This window comes from Opisthocomus hoazin, chromosome Z, assembly GCF_030867145.1.
Source record: "Opisthocomus hoazin isolate bOpiHoa1 chromosome Z, bOpiHoa1.hap1, whole genome shotgun sequence".
NCBI lineage: Eukaryota > Metazoa > Chordata > Aves > Opisthocomiformes > Opisthocomidae > Opisthocomus > Opisthocomus hoazin.
Window position 1 is genome coordinate 42,421,506 of NC_134454.1, and position 16,819 is coordinate 42,438,324.

General features: G+C 36.0%; 1 protein-coding gene across 1 annotated transcript in view; it reads left to right on the forward strand.

The window, feature by feature from the left end:
- The window catches only part of LOC104339356 (long-chain fatty acid transport protein 6), a 40,771-nt gene extending 27,083 nt beyond the window's left edge, over positions 1-13,688 (forward strand). The window contains exons 6-10 of the mRNA XM_075410562.1: positions 6,139-6,229; positions 7,846-8,044; positions 8,652-8,749; positions 10,513-10,643; positions 12,705-13,688. Coding sequence (XP_075266677.1) covers positions 6,139-6,229; positions 7,846-8,044; positions 8,652-8,749; positions 10,513-10,643; positions 12,705-12,881 — 696 coding nt within the window. The 3' untranslated portion in view covers positions 12,882-13,688. The remainder of the gene's footprint in view (positions 1-6,138; positions 6,230-7,845; positions 8,045-8,651; positions 8,750-10,512; positions 10,644-12,704) is intronic.
- Positions 13,689-16,819: the final 3,131 nt, after the last annotated feature.

Here is a 16,819-nt window from a genome sequence, read left to right on the forward strand (position 1 = left end):
TGATCCAGAGCATTTATGATTGTGCAACATACAGGGTCTCTCTCTCTGAAAGAATTTGTGTCAGTGGAACAACATGGCATATTAACAATATTATGATAGCTACAAGTGTCAGATTAACAGCTCTGCAGTCTGTTACCTACTGGGGCTCTGCTTCTGTCATCAGTGCAGTTCCTCTGGATGACAGTTCCTTCAGTCTGTTTCATGAAACTTTTTTGCAGGAGCAACTACCTCGCTAATATGCTGAAGCAGAGTCATGTTGACAAGAACAAGGGCATATATGTAGTGCAGCTTCAGAAAAGTCTAGAAGAGGTTGAGAGAGAGAAGGAATGTTCAAAATAGAGACATACTTTTTAGTGATTTTTTTTTAAAAGTACATATCTAAACAAATATGAAGTTTGGGGACCTTTTATATATGTTTTTGGTTCCTCTGCAATCTGTGAGTATTGTAACACAAACTACCTATGTGTTTTAATGCCATAGACAAGTTCATATTTTACTTATTTCAGGCATTTGTTGTGAGGTTTTTTAAATACATTTTACAGGTTACAGATTATTAAACAATGCATTCTGAAGTGTAGCTGTTGTGTTTGGTTTACTTCAGTCTGAATGACATCTGCTGGACATCTAGCAGTATGTAGAAGAGAGCAGCTTTAGTTCTGATTTGCTGACCCATGAATGATCTGAGGTTGGAAAGGGAGACTGTCTCCTGCTGGAAAGCAGAGAATGGCACAGACAAGGCCCAGCTATGCAATTCCTAATCTTTTTTGTTTCTTCAAAGAAATGCTACAACAGCTTCTGAAACATTATTCTCTTCACACATTAAGGAGATACTCTTAGAAATACTCACTAGGGATATCCTAAACACCTATTTCTTAAACCAGGAAAGGAAAGAAAAAGAGCTGAGAAAGGGGAAAAAAGGCTTGTGTGTTCATATGTGTGATACAGTAAAGGGGAAAAGAGGCTTGTGTGTTCACATGGGATACAGTAAGGGAGAAGGAAGAAACCTACTCTATTTCTGCTGGCATAATTGCACAGTTGGAATGAAGTAAATGTAGTAAAAAACCCATACATAAGATAATGAGAGTATAGTCAGAATAATAGCAGGTAGGTTCAAAGTATAGTATTTTTAGCATGGAAAATTAAAAGAAAGAGGAAGGCATTTCTGTTGTAGGTAATGGCAATGACATAGTTTATAAAGGTGAAATGCAAAGAGAAGTTACAGAATCACAGAATCACAGAATCACAGAATAGTAGGGGTTGGAAGGGACCTCTGTGGGTCATCTAGTCCAACCCCCCCGCCGAAGCAGGGTCACCTACAGCAGGCTGCACAGGACCTTGTCCAGGCGGGTCTTGAATATCTCCAGAGAAGGAGACTCCACAACCTCCCTGGGCAGCCTGTTCCAGTGCTCCGTCACCCTCAGAGAGAAGAAGTTCCTCCTCATGTTCAGACGGAACTTCCTGTGCCTCAGTTTGTGCCCATTACCCCTTGTCCTGTCACTGGGCACCACTGAAAAGAGCTTGGCCCCATCCTCCTGACACCCACCCTTCAGATATTTGTAGGCATTTATAAGGTCCCCTCGCAGCCTTCTCTTCTTCAGGCTGAACAAGCCCAGTTCCCTCAACCTCTCCTCGTAGTGGAGATGCTCCAGTCCCCTCACCATCCTTGTAGCCCTCCGCTGGACTCTCTCCAGTAGCTCTTCATCCTTCTTGAACTGGGGAGCCCAGAACTGGACACAGTACTCCAGATGAGGCCTCACCAGGGTAGTGTAGAGGGGAAGGAGAACCTCCCTCGTCCTGCTGGCCACACTCTTCTTGATGCAAAGTTACAGCTTTAAAAGACGAATTGAGCTTTCAGATTGAGCAAAGTAACTTTTCTGTCAGTAACTGCCAAGGGTTAGGGACAAATACATGTGATAAATATTAAGGTTCTGCATAACCCATTTATTTTCATAAATAATTTGGAAGACACAAGTTAATAGGAAGAAACAGATGGATGTTATAGCAGTTGCCAGACATCCAAGAAGCCCCTGTGTGTGAAGAAGCAGTGCTCTTGTTTGCACTTGTTTGTTTTCACACTATACTCTTTATATAAGAGGGATTGGTTCTTGTGCTTGGAAGCATCACTGTGGCATATGAATAAGTCCTGCAATAAAGACGTTCATACTGAGTCAAAGAACAGAAAAGTAGAAGGCTCTGAACAGCTTTTTGACTGGTAAAACTTAAAACATTTTACAAAGAAGATAGTGTATAGATTAACATAGTAATATACTAAATTACTGTTTAGTATTTACATCTGGCATACGTATGTATGTAGTTAATGACTAACTTTATTATATATGAAATACTTTATGTGTATATTTATAAATATGTCATACAGGAAAAATTGGTAAGACTCTCAGTCATGTCTATCAAACACAGAGAAGCTGTGGATGCCCCTCCCTGGCTGTGTTCAAGGCCAGGCTGGATGAGGCTTTGAGCAACCTGGTCTAGTGGAAGGTGTCTCTGCCCATGGCAGGGGGCTTGGAACTAGATGATCTTTAAGGTCCCTTCCAACTAAACCATTCTATGATTCTATGTTATATATAAATCTGTTTCTTACACGGAAATAAATTCTGAGTGAACGTGCAATGGGAGAGTGGGACTAATGAGACCCAAGGAAGCTTGTAAGAAGGGCTAAAAATAACTCACGGCAAGTACACCCGAAAAAAAAAAGACATTGTAAAAAAAAATAATTCCAAATTTTTTTTACAAATGTATTTTTTCATTCTTTTAAATGTAAATATTCCAACTATTACAGGAACCTACATCTCTCCTACTCAAAAGTGTATGAATCAAAATCAACATTTAAATCTCGTAACAAATCATAAATCATTTCAACATATAAAACATATTACCCACAACAACACAGAATTAGTATTACGCACTTTTTTCGTACAGTCATAGAACTTAAGTGGCAGAAAAGATACTTTTTAGTTTAAAAGTAAACAAAGTTACATTTAAGAAAGTCTTAAGACCCTGGAAAAATGCATTCACATGAAGAACATTGGCATGTGTTAATCCAAGCAATGGAAGCTGGTAAGTTCATTTGCCAATTAAAATGAATGTTGTTTCTGCTCTTTTGACTAGTTTTGAGCTAAAATAATCTAAGCTCCTTCAAGTGTATACCAAGGTATTTGATTATGATGTGTGGTGATTCAGATAGTATCAAGCATAGCTTTAAAAGGTTGTTTTCTTGCTTTCATTTACTTTGGCCAACACAACTATGCAGATGACCTATACATCTACTCTTTACAGCATAAATAAGGTATTACAAGTATATTTTTAAAACATTTAAAAGATATTCTGATACTATGCTCCACAATTTTTTTTTTCTTGCATTTCACTTTTTTAAGATGCTTGGAACTAAATCTAGTAAATGTAATGCTTTGTTTTATAAATATATATGCTCCTAGAGAATTCAATGGTATCTCACCGCTAAAACAAATAACTGAATAAAAGCAATAGCTTGTGATCTTTGTTCTCTGATGAAAGTTCTGTAAGCATTTTCTGTAAGTTGAAACTTTTGGAATTTCAACACTATTTTCAAAACAATATTAAAACTCACATGTTTCCAGTCAATTAAAAAAAAAAGCGTGGTGGGGAGGGGAAGGGGGATGTTGTTATTAGGTAACATCCAGGCAGCATAGTAACAGACAGTAATGTTGCAGTTTAACTCATTTTAAGTTTCAGCTAGATAAATGATGCTTTTCGTTTGGTACATTTAAGTGGTGCTTTAGGGAGTAAAATGTAGATTAAAATGATGAATGCTGCATGCAGTACTCTGTGAAAAGAATATGGTAATGCTTCAACAGCTCAGGTCCTCTTTTCCAACAAATTTTAAATAATAAGATAAAACAAACATAGCCCTGTACAAGACTAAATACTTTGCTCTGGAGCTTTCATTTTCTAATATTTAATAAAAAAAGAAAGTTTGCACAGACAGCTGTTTGCACAGAATGTATATTGGAATAGTTTCATTATGCATGTCTAATGCAATATGTGGTGTTTTCTCCTTTTAATGATATATTTACATGGCTATTATTTCAAAAAGCTAACTGGAATAGGCATAGTTAGTTCATTAAGTTGCAGGCACTAAAAGGTCTATGCAGCAATGTATATAATACAAGTCTCAGCAGTTTTTAGATTATCTCAGATAACGAGTTGAGGTTTCTCAGTATTTATAATAACTTAAAATAATGCATCGTACAGACTAAAATGTTGACAAGATACAGCTATTGAGCTCTGAAGGAATGAAGAGATAAAAGTGGAACTGAACAGGGCACATTGCTGTTCTAATCAAAACACAAAAAAACCCAGAATAATATTTCATTTTATGCCATTTCATTCTTATTATTTATATTAGTCATTGCATTTGGTCTGTCATATGAAACCTATTAAAGTAGTAAATATCAACATGAAAAAGAAAGTGAAAAAGAACAGCAATTAAATTTAGACAGCCAAAAGAAAAGACTCTAAGAAAAAATTACTTGTGTTTGTTATTAATACCTCCCATTCTGTTCACCAAGAATAGTAGAATTATTTTCTAATTCAGGTGAATTTTTTGGCTCTCATATTCTTGACTTCTGTAAATGCTATAGTCTGTAGTTATTAAAAAAATTACCCTTCACTTTATTCAAGAAGTGTCCAATTCTTGGATCATGACTTGATCTTGCACGCTATGACCTTCTTCCTTTAATCAACTATTAAATATATCTTTTTGTTTCAGAGTTAGGATAGAAGGAAAACACAATGCTGAACATTGAAACAAGTTTGTCCATATGAGGCTGAAATTTTGTGCTTCCTGTTTGATATAAGTTGCTATTTATTTAAACTTCCTTGAAAACAAAATGATGTGATATAGCTACAGCAACATTTCAGATTAGGATAAAATAATTATCCAACTCTTCATCCAAATTAGTTGAAGAAAAGCAAGTGGGTTCATGTTTTAGCATCCTGCTCTTTACTTCCAGTCACTTTCATAATACCATCCTTAAATGGTATTTCTTTATTGTGAAGAGTGCAGGTGTATACTCATAGGTTTTTAAAATTGTTTTCTCTGCTTTCCAGGATTTCTCCAGGAGAAGATAATTGTATATCCTTGGTTTGACTAGTTGTTAAATAGATTGCTGATATACTTTTATGAAAAGGGAGATCAGAATCCCAAGCTGGGAAAACTGAAGCCTTAGGATAATAATTACAAACAGTGGTCCATATAGTATCAGGACAATGATATCTGTCAATGTCTCTCAAAGGTCTGATCTGGATTTATATCACAGCTGAAAAATTAAGTGAAATAAGAATCAGACCCTGTATATTGGCAAAAAAAAGTACTGCAATTTCTAGTGTTGATAAGAGCATCTTGCCATCTCCTTCATGTTACTCACAGCCTCATTCTCTGTGATGCTTGTAGAAGAGGAAGGTTAGTTGTAAAATATAACTAGGAGGTCAGTTAGGTCAGCAGTGTCAGACTCAAGGGTTCACAGTACTTCAGAAAAATGCAAAACTAGCCCTGACATAACTGTGGAACATGCACACATCTACATAGCCATGTCAAATGACATGGGAGTATGTGTCCTTCTGTGGGTGCTTGTGCTAAGACTTTCCACCATATACCACCCTGAGAAAGCTTGACAGAAGAAATGAGGCCAGTTAAGCAAGAGCAAAGCCCAACAGGAAGCAAGTTTCCCTTTGTAAGGAGATATAGGCCTCTGCTTTGCCAGTTGTTTTAGGTGCCAGAAGACCCCAAGAACACTTTTCATATCAGCCACCACCATTAAATGTCAGTTAAATTCCGGATACGCTTCTATTATCCTGACTCATGTAGGCTTTTCCACTGATGTGTAATTCCTGTAACTTATTTGTGAGCAAATTAACAAAATTACAGTTCTATGTCTTCACCAGCTATTTTTGAAATGTTTTGTTGTTGCTTACCTCCAGGAAGTGGTGTAAGTTTACATACAGAGTATTTTCAGTTCTAAAGGAAACTACATACTACTTTTAGACGAGCAAGACTGCAATATAGGTTTCCTTGTTTATATTTGCTGCCACCAGATGTCACTGTGTAGATGCATAACTGATCACCCTTTTTCCGTTTTGTAGCTTTTTTTCCCATTTGATTTAATCAAGTACAATTTCCGAAAAGATGAACCAATTAGAAATAAGCATGGTTGGTGTGAAAAAGTTAAGAAAGGTAAGTATGTATTTTAATAGGATATAACAGCCTTTTGATTGTAATACAAATACTCCATAGAATTTTTTTAAGGAGCCTTGCTGTTGTGTTACTGTACTATGCCAACATCAACTATTACTTTTAGCTCTGACAAAAGCAATGTGATTTTTGATCTAAGACAGAAAAGTATTAAATATACTAGTGCTGGCACTTGAAGAGCTTAGGAGGTCCTTGTATATATTCACAGAAGAGCAATGTTTGAAAAGTGATGATGTGATGTTATCTCTGAATATGTAGATAATGACATCTGTGGTTTTTAAAGGCAGTTAACACAGTGAGATGGTTGCCTAAGAGATCTACAGGAAACACTGGTGGATTAGAGCAAATGCTTTTTGGTGAGCAATTAAATGTCCCTGACTAAGTGAGTTGATTAAGCTTTTTTTTTTTTTTAAAAAAAGAACTTTCTTGATTGTAGCTGACTTCAAAATACTTATCAAATATCTGATATATCTTTATTATACCTATTTTCAAGTGTTTATCAGATACTGAAGCATCTCTGTTGTACTGTAGGAAGGTAACAGCTGTAATTAATGCCTGGAAGCTGAAGTGAGAAAAACTCATAGTAAAGGTCAGGCAGACAGCTTTAACAGGGAGCTGAAGCAGATTTTTCAAAGGAGTTAAGAGATTCTCTAATTGGTCTTAATCAAAGACGGGCACTTTCAGGAAAATACAGTCCCCAAAACATGAAATTTTGTAGAAAATGATCTACAGTGGTGTCAGACTGACCTGTGAAGGGAAAGCATGCTCTAATGAGACATCTGGTCTAGTTTTTTTCCAGTTATACCAGTCAGTCTCATAACAAGTATTATCTCTATCTATAGACTTTGTCTTACCCATGCCTGATACCTCCAGAGCATCATGGCTGCAGTGATAGTACCAGTGAACTAAATGTTTTCACCTTAAACACTAGCAATTTACGGAAAAAAAGGCACAGCTGTTTTATGAGGAGGCAGTCTTAAATTAAAAATTGTGCATACCTTTGGACACATTTTTGTTTTTACATATTTTCATATTTATAATTATTGTCTCTGCTACAAAGTAATGTAACTCTTAAGCTTTATTGTTGAGAATGTGCTTCCAAAAAGGTTAGGAGTTCATTTAACTTGATGCCTGAGTTGAACACCTGCTTTTTATTAACCCTAGTTTTTTAGTAGGAAGCTGATGAAGTTGAGACTCCTCCCTGGAAATTCAGTAAGGTGTGGGGAGTGGGACATAGTATTCACTTGAAGAGTGCACTTTGAGAGGTTAGAAAATCTACTAGTGAACTCACAATTGATAGATTACAGTTGCGGGAGAGAACTGTTTGATGACTTATCAGGAAGAAATACAGAAGATTGGGAATTTGGGTGGGTGATATTGTCCAGTGTCTTTATGGTCACTTTGCATGTAGAGATGATCACAGGAACTGTAAAGACATAGAAACAGCTAAGTTTTTATTATTGGGTCTTATGTACTGAACCCTGCCAGACTTGGTTCCTGGTCTTGTAAAATGGTATGTACCAAATCAATATTAATGTAAAGTAGAGGAAATGTGCAGTGATACCTTAGGTTTACATTCTTTCAACTTCTCTGTATAGGTGAGGCTGGTCTTCTCATTTCCAAGGTCAATGCAAAGAACCCCTTCTTTGGTTACGCTGGCAATAAGAGACACACAGAAAAAAAATTACTCTGTGACGTATTTAAGAAGGGAGATATTTATTTTAATACTGGAGATCTAATGGTTCAAGACGATGAGAATTTTCTTTATTTTTGGGACAGGATTGGAGATACCTTCAGGTATAATCTTTGTTTCTTTTCATATTTCTTCATGTAAAAAAGTGGACATGCAGAATAGAAGAATACTGTTCTATTTGTTTTCAGCCAGAAATGTTCAGTATATCACTATTGTGATGTAGTTTATGATGATCTTGAAGTGAATGATAGGGGCTTAATTTTGTAAAAAAGTGTTCCCATGGAGCTGGATAGCTCCAGAATGTTCTGTAGGAATTACAGCTCTTTGAACAGTCCTGCCAATAAGCACAGTAGCTAGTGATGGTTTTGCTGCAAGCAAGGAACTTGGGTACTGAAGTAGAGAATAATGTATCAGATCGTAAACACTAGTAACAGTTGATACTTTTAGATACATGTCAAAATTTGGAAAACCATTATATCAGATTATGATAAACTTTCATTGTGCTTTATAGTGACAGCTAATATCTAGTGCCATTTGAATTGCAAGTGTTGTCTTCTGGTGATCAGATCAATATCCCAACATGACAAGTGAGCACAAATTTGAGGTGTTGTTAGTCTGACGTGAGTGGAGTTCCTGCTAGAGCGTATGTTTTTTAAAGAAGAGTTGTCCATATGTTTTCATGGGATTAAATTATTTTTTCACATGTTTTAGGTGGAAAGGGGAGAATGTTGCAACTACAGAAGTTTCTGATGTGATTGTAATGTTGGACTTCATACAAGAAGCAAACGTGTATGGTGTATCTGTGCCAGGTAAAAGACCTTTAGCTGTATGGTTTTCTTCCCCTAGGTTAGTTGTTAACCCTCATAACTATTTTATTTTGTGTTTTAAAACTGTGTATCACTTCTGGCTGAGTCATCTGTTGTAGATGTAGATAATGAAAATACCACCAGATTATGAATGAGCCAGTGAATCATGCATTTTTATGTGTATGCAGTGATATGTATTTTTGAAAAGTTATTTTTCATGAATTTGTGATAGCTACATAATCTAAATTAAACTTTGAAAATTTATTAAATTCACATCCATAGAAAATCCACATATCCATATGTCAAAATAAAACACCAACAAGATAAGAATTAAAGTAACTCTAAAGGAAAGTACATGAAGACATTCTCCTGTCTTTTTCACTTTTCGCTTAGCCTCGTAAACCATCTGTAAACAGACATATTACAAAACCAAGGACAAGATGAAAAAGAAAACCAAGAGAAAAGTAAATAAATTATTAAGAAAGAAAAGACATTAATTTTTGTTGTTGTTGTTAATTTTCATGAGATCATCTGGGCTTGATTCCCATTCATGCTAAGTCTTTTTTTAAAATGTGTACTAGGTCTGGCTGGGATAGAGATAAATTTCTTTATAGGAATCCATGTGCTGCTGTGCTTTGCATTGGTGGCTAAAACAATGTTGATAACTTACCAATGCTTGGCTATCGCTGAACAAATCTTGCGCAGTATCGAGGCTTTCTCCATGCAGCGAGTATGCTGGGGGTGGGTAAGAAGTTGTGAGCAGACATAGATGGGACAGCGGGCCCAAACTGACCAAAGGGATATTCCATATCATGTGATGCCATGCTCAGTAATAAAAGCCTGGGGAAGGGAATAGGGCGAGATGTTTGTGGTTATGGTGCTTGTCTTCCAGAGCAACCACTGCATGTTCTGAGTGAAGCCCCTCCCTGTAGGAAATAGCTGGACATCTGCCTGATGATGAAAAATAGTGAACGACATCCTGGTTATGTTTTGCTTTGCTTGTGCATGCAGCTTTTGCTTTGCCTATTAAACTGCCATTACCTTGATACATGAGTCTTCTTGCTTTCCGTCTATTCCTTTCCCATCCCATGGAAGAAGGGAGTGAGTGAGAAGCTGGCTGGATGTTTGGTTTTTGGCCAGGGTGAACCCACCACAAAATGATAAAAGAGTTTAAAATGTGAAAAAGGTGTCACTTACCTCTAGTTTAAAGCCACACAACAAGAAAGATCAGAATAAAGAAGACTGAAAATCAGACTCAAAAATATGAGAGCTTCTCATTTCCTATACAACATTTACCTGCAGATTCCTACACAGTGTATGCAATCTCTCTCTTGTAATCTCTCTTTGTTAGCAACATTCAGATCCACAGTTTTGAGAGAAGATACTGGCAAGAGAGAATGGCTAGAACTGAAGAGAAGACGTAATTGGCTTATCTGGGGAAGAGGCTCAGCAGTCTTGTTTTTGAGAGAGGAATGGTGTTGATACTTATCCACATTTATTGATAAATATTGAGCACAGGACTCCACTTACTCCTACCTGCCAAATGCATTTACAGCATTAGCACTTAACTGATCACTTGAGTGATCTCTAAATATATGTAATACTATATAAAATATGAATGTAATCTTCCAGCTTTACTGAAACTCAGAAGATGATAGACGACTGTCACTTTATTAATGCACTACACTTCTTTTTTGTAAAGTTCATCACTAACATGTCAACTTTATTCATGTTTCAAAATTCTCATCTCACTTCCCTTCACCCAGATCATGAAGGAAGAGCAGGAATGGCCTCTCTTATTTTAAAGCAGAATACATCTCTAGATTTGGAGCAAATGCATAAGCAAGTAGTGAGCCATCTACCAAGTTATGCTCGTCCTCTTTTTTTAAGAGTCCAGGTAAGCTGCATTATTGCACAGTGCATACAAACACCCACGTCATTTGAACACATTGATGGCTAAATGAATAACAGAAAGCGCTTGTTCATATATCACAACTAGTTTTAGAACTGGTCCTATTTGCTGTCTTCATTAATGGAGTCCTGGGAAAGGAATTACATAAAAAGTCAATAAAATTTTCAGATTATGTTAAAACAGAAGGAATTGTACAAATGAGTAAGGACAGACATCACACAACAGGATTTAGGGAGATTAGAAGCATGAACATAGGAAAACAAAAAGATTCAGATTATTAAAATGTGAACAGTTACATCTGGAGAAGAGAATCTAAAATCCATTTTATTCTGTGGAAATGAAAGAGAGAAGTAGAGCTAAAGCAGGAGACACTGACTGTGCACAATAAATGAAATATTATTTGCTGTGTAATAAAATGACAAAAGTTAAAGCATTTGAAAATGTACTAGGTAAACTGAAAAGGTGAATTAAAAATGTACATTATTACTGTCACCACCTCAATTGTCAAAGTCATCCCTATTTGTATACTTGTACTTTGTGGTAGTAGCTGTCCAATTTGGGAAAAAAATAGCCCCTCTCTTGAAAAGTTAAAAATGTAAATGTGATACACTAGACTACATATGGCTAGGGAAAAATAGGAGAGTGTAGAAAGCATACAGTACTAATCATCACAACAAATGCAGTCTGATAAGCATCTTCATTTCTGGTGTTTTGAAAACATCATCACGAAGACAAGCAGAAAAATGTTTTTGAAGATGTCTGAGGAGAATATGAAAAATATAGTCATTGTTTGGAAAGAGAAGATAAGTTATGGTAGTTGATTCCCTGGGCCAATCAGAGATTGAATACTGATTCAGAATAAAGGGGTAAAAAGCAAAAGGCGATGAAGGACCTTGAAGTTGAAATATATGTGTATGTATTTATGTGTATCTCGTAAGTCCAGGAAGATACCTTTTGCAGCAGCATTCTGATACAACCAAGCAAGATTACATTTGAGAATGTTGAGGTAGTCAGTTTACAAAATGATGAGAAGTAGTCTAGATTTATTGCTATAAAGATGTACAAAAAAGCCTTTATTCTGGGCAGAAGGAATCTGAATTTTGGACGTAGCCTGGATTTCAAGTATCTGGAACTTCGATTAGAATTTAAATGCCTACGTTGCAGATGAATTGCTCTTGGTACTGCTGCTGTTAACCAAGAAAGAAGGTAGTGGTTGGAACTTCAAGGGAAAAAATTAAAAACCTATTGAGCCTGAGCTTGATCTGACATGTAATCATACTTTAGAAGATGTCAGAATGTTCCTTAGACCAACCAAAGCAGGTAGCTACAATCTGGAAGTGGAATAGCTCTCTGAGTTGTTGGAGGTAATACTTAATTTTTCATTTGTGGAGATTGTTTGCCTATATATAGAAATGTAAAGACAGAAGAGAAGATAATGGAGAGAGATCATAAAATGGGGCTGAGAAGAGGTAGGGAGGATAGAAAAAAGAGTTCACTAGAGATGCCTCATACTACTTTTTGCAAGGGACACAGGGACGCTGAAAAGCAGCTTGAAAACTTTATAAAATGTATAGTAAAGATCTGCATTTATTTGGACCTGGCTGAGTATCAGTATGGCTGACATAGTACATGATTCATTCAACCCTTTATTTTAGGTGAGAACAATCATAGATACAGAGAATTTCCTAAGTTTTTTCAGTAAAAAGTTCTTGATAATAGTAGTTTTCACTCTCAGGTTCTTTATGATGTGTAGTTTCATAGTGCGCACAAGTGAAGAAGCAAGATTGTCTCAGGCAGTCTGGGGCTACACCAGATGAGACACTGTGATGAGACACTGCTCAGCGATGCAGAAAGCAGTGGGCTGTAACTTTTTTCCACCACGTCTCCGGGTGTTGGTCCATAGCAGCACAAAAGTTGTAGTTTTCCAACGTAATGAGAATAAACAGTATATCCTTACTTCAGGTAAGCTTTTCAAAAACAAATGTGAATATGAGCAAAAGAAAAGAAGCTCTTCTACTGAACAATAATTCTTTCTCTCTTCTATAGGAAAAAATGGAAATGACTGGAACATTCAAACAACAAAAATTTCGACTCATGGATGAAGGTTTTAATCCATCCACAATTACTGATCCTCTTTATTTTTTAGATAATTCTAAGAAAGCATATGTCTTGTTAACCAAAGATATACATGAGATGATCTTATCTAGGAAAATTAAACTTTAATTAACCTAATAATAGGCTATTAAGGGACTGTCTATATAAGCTACTGTATGAGAAAACAGTAAAATTATTTACCAGTATTTGTACATAGTTATCTGGAATAGTATTTTATGTACTTCATATTTACATTCAGATATGTGTTGTATCTTTCCTCACTTGATTATTATTGATCACTAATAATTTTTTACCTCTTGAGACCAATTTCTAAGTAAATGACTTATAACATGTGACTGAAACCTATTTTATCTTAATTTGGGAATATAAATGCTGAGTCTCATAGCTTTTCTTGGTACTAAATGAAAATGAATGATATGTGGTATGAAACAGAGTAAAAAAAGATTCAACATATAAAGGTACTGTCACACAAGTTGTTTCTAGAGAGAGAAAATATGCCAGTAACATTTTTTTTAATTTCATATATATCTCTGAATATATATTTTAAGATATAAAGACTTCACAGTGGTTGGAACTAAAAACAAGTCTTCTGCAGAGGACTTTTCTGATGGAACAAAAGATGAAAGAGTGAAGCAAAAGAAAGCCCTCCAAACAAACCCCAAAATAAGAGGTTTATACTAACATCACCGCTGACGTTTTTTTGTCATAATCCATGTTCTTTCATTTGTTAAACTGTTTGGAGTGTCACCTTCTGAAGTCATGCCAAACATGTGAAATGTTTAGCAGCAGATCAACAATAGGCAGAGAAAACCTGCACACTTAATGGGGGAAATCGCTTGTATAGTATAAAAGGAATTATTACAGCACTTTATCTAATGCATATTGACTAACAAATAGCTTCCTTATTAATGACTGCCAGAGATTATTATTTTATAAGTATAAAATATAGTAGAAATGTTACTATTCTGAATCATATATTCTAATACATTGATTTTTAAAAGATTTAAAATAAAGTATAAGATTATTTAAACCAAATGCCATACTGTCTTAGTTTGATTTAAGTCTGACTGTGTTAAGTCTATTCTCTAGGCTGTTTTGATACACTGCTTCCACAGTGTCCTCCTCTAACGGATCGTGATGCCAGCTTCGATCAGCTGGAAGCCGTATCACAGAATACTGAAAGGGTGACTCTTCAACACTGGGCTTCATAAGTCTGTCTTCTGTCATAACTGTGGTATGAAACTGGGCTCTCATAAAAGAACAGGATGTAATATACTTAAAAAATTAACTGTCTTTTCTTGTTTCTTTCTACTTTGTTCATCTAACAAGACATTAGAACTTGTATCAACTTTTGATTCTCTGATTATTACTTTCATTGATTTTCCTTAAAAAGCCAAACCAAGGATCCAGTGAAAAATATATGAAGATTCATAGCTTGCTTGTATTTCTGAATATCATGTTGTTTGTGGGGCTGACAGTAAAAATAAGCAAGTTTGCAATTTTGCAATTTACAAAGCAGCGAGACCAAACAGTACTTACACCAACATCATGCTTTACAGTAGATGTTCATGTAATTGTTAAGTACATAATGCAGAAAGGAGAGGACTGCTGGCTAAGGATGGAAGGGGTCACTATGGCCTAGCACTTCCTGAGCAGTCCCACATTCTGTATCTGTTTCTTTATCAGGTTCCCAAAATGGTTGTCCACGACTAAAAGCGAGGGAGTTTTTTGCCACGTATTCAGACAGATGGAATTACCATTGCTCTGTTCTCCAGATAGTTGCACTTCGCTAGTCAAGAACTGCAAATTTAAGAATCAGGTATTCACCATAATATTAAATCCAACTTTGCAAGGGAGGTTATAATTTTGACCAAAGGATGGGTTGTTGAAATCAAAACTATTTTATCTCTTATGCCCATCTTACCATAAGTGTGTGCTGATTATACTTCAGGATCCCTTCTCTTTTATTATAATGGTAAGAACTAAGCAGTTCCTATGGCAAATAGTACATTTAAAGAAATCATTTTCAAAAATATTGTACTCTGAGATCCACAGTAGCATATGTAGTCTTGTAGTAGAATAGAAAATAATATAATGAAATCAATTGCTTAGCTTTGGTATCAGAATTACCACTTTTTTGACTTGTTTTGCTTACAATGTTTGATACGATTTATGACTAGTGAAAAGGTTCTACCATTTAGATGGAACAGAAATAGGAGTGGAAAAAAAAATAAGAAAAAAAAGATGAGGAAACAAGTATATACTTGCCATAAAAAAAACAAAAAAAACAAACAAGGAAACAAAAAACCCTCTTTGTGAGTGTCACCACTTGGTGGCTTATTTTGTGAAGTATCTAAGATGAAGAAAATTGTTTCTGTGTGGAGCGGTTAGGGCAGAGAGAGCACTGGAGGAAGAAAAATGCATGTGTGCAAGAGAGCATTGAAGGAAGAAAAATGCATGTGTGCAAGCTTTCATGCTTTGTCCATTACTAGGCCAGCCAGTTGGTGTTTCTGAGCTCTGCAGTATATTTTCACAGCAGGAGGACTCTTTTGACTTGCCTGGCTTGAGCACGCTACAGGTGTTTTTCTGCCAGGTGTGACCACTAGGAGAAATACAGAATTCCTGCTACTCCCCTGTATTCCTTAGCATAACCAAGACAGATTGGGCAATCTGCCTGTTTTCAAAGGCTAGTAAAAGAGTCCCGTCATGTGCACTACCTCAAGAAATAGGATGCTTGTGACATCAAGAAAATACTAAAGGGAAAATCTAAAGAACCATAGGCTCTGTATTTTGCAAAGGAGAGCAGTATATTATTTTCAGTCCAGTAGTTTTCTTTCCTTTAGCCAGTAGGTTAGGTGCCAGCAGATGCACTGAAGCATGTTGCAGCAAAATGTCACATTTCCCATGGATATGTGAATTGCTGAACTGGCACTGAAGTTAGGCTGAATGATAATGATGTTCATGTTAAACACCAGGAAGGGCCTTCCTTTCGGAAGGAGAAAATACTTGGACCAACGTGTTCGTTTCCTACCCTCATAAGCACATCAACACATGGAATGGCTGAGAGGTGAGGGCTTGAGTGTCACTATAAAATTATGTCCCAGTATTTGCCTGGAAAGTTTCATTTCATGTAGTAGGGTTAAAAAAGCAGCTGAGGTGTGGATGGAGAGCTGCACTGCTAACTCACACATTAAAAAAAAATGAGAGATTAAAATAAAAAGGTAATTATTTTTGAGATTTTTATCTTGAAGTCTTCCTCTGCAACTGGGAATGGTCAATGATAAAAGAAATGGGATTGGAATTATCATTTAGGGAAAAAAAATACAAAGTTCCTAAGCAGATCATGGCCTGAATTTTATCATCCTCACCCAAGTCAGGTAGATACAGCTTTTCAAGAGATGAAACACCTAAACTCTCCCTCACACTCCCACCAGCATTCCCATACTTGTAAAAGCCACCGTAAAGAATGTATTTCAATTGACCTACAAATTCCCTGAAGATGATATACAGAAAACGTCTCCTACTGTTGGTTTTGCATTTTTTTTTGTGGAGGAAAAAAGATGTAAAGGGAGAAGTCCTGTGTGCATTTTTTAAATTAGAAAATACTGGATGGCTGTGGGAGAAATGACAAAAAGACCCTCTACTTAAAAAAAAGTAAGTTGTGATTGATTTTCAGTAGCCTCTCCCCAGCTAACAATGCAACTAGTAATCTGACCTGCATTCTCACACGCAGCAGAAATTATGACACATACCAGCATTTATGAAACTTATGAAGTCAAAACTAATTTCAAGCAAATAATGTCCTTTTTAAAATTTGGTCTTTTTAAAAATGCTATTTCCAGTAAAATTAGATGCAAATATTCAGCGGACAGCCAAAGAAAGCTGCACATGAGTGGCAGTAATTTTAGGAATAAATTTACTTTGATGTATTTTATTAACAGTACTGTCAATAACTGACAGCATAGTATGATAATTAATTTTGCCATAAGGGTAACATCAGAAGATCATCAGGTTGTGTCCTGGTATTCAGGACATAATATCTTATA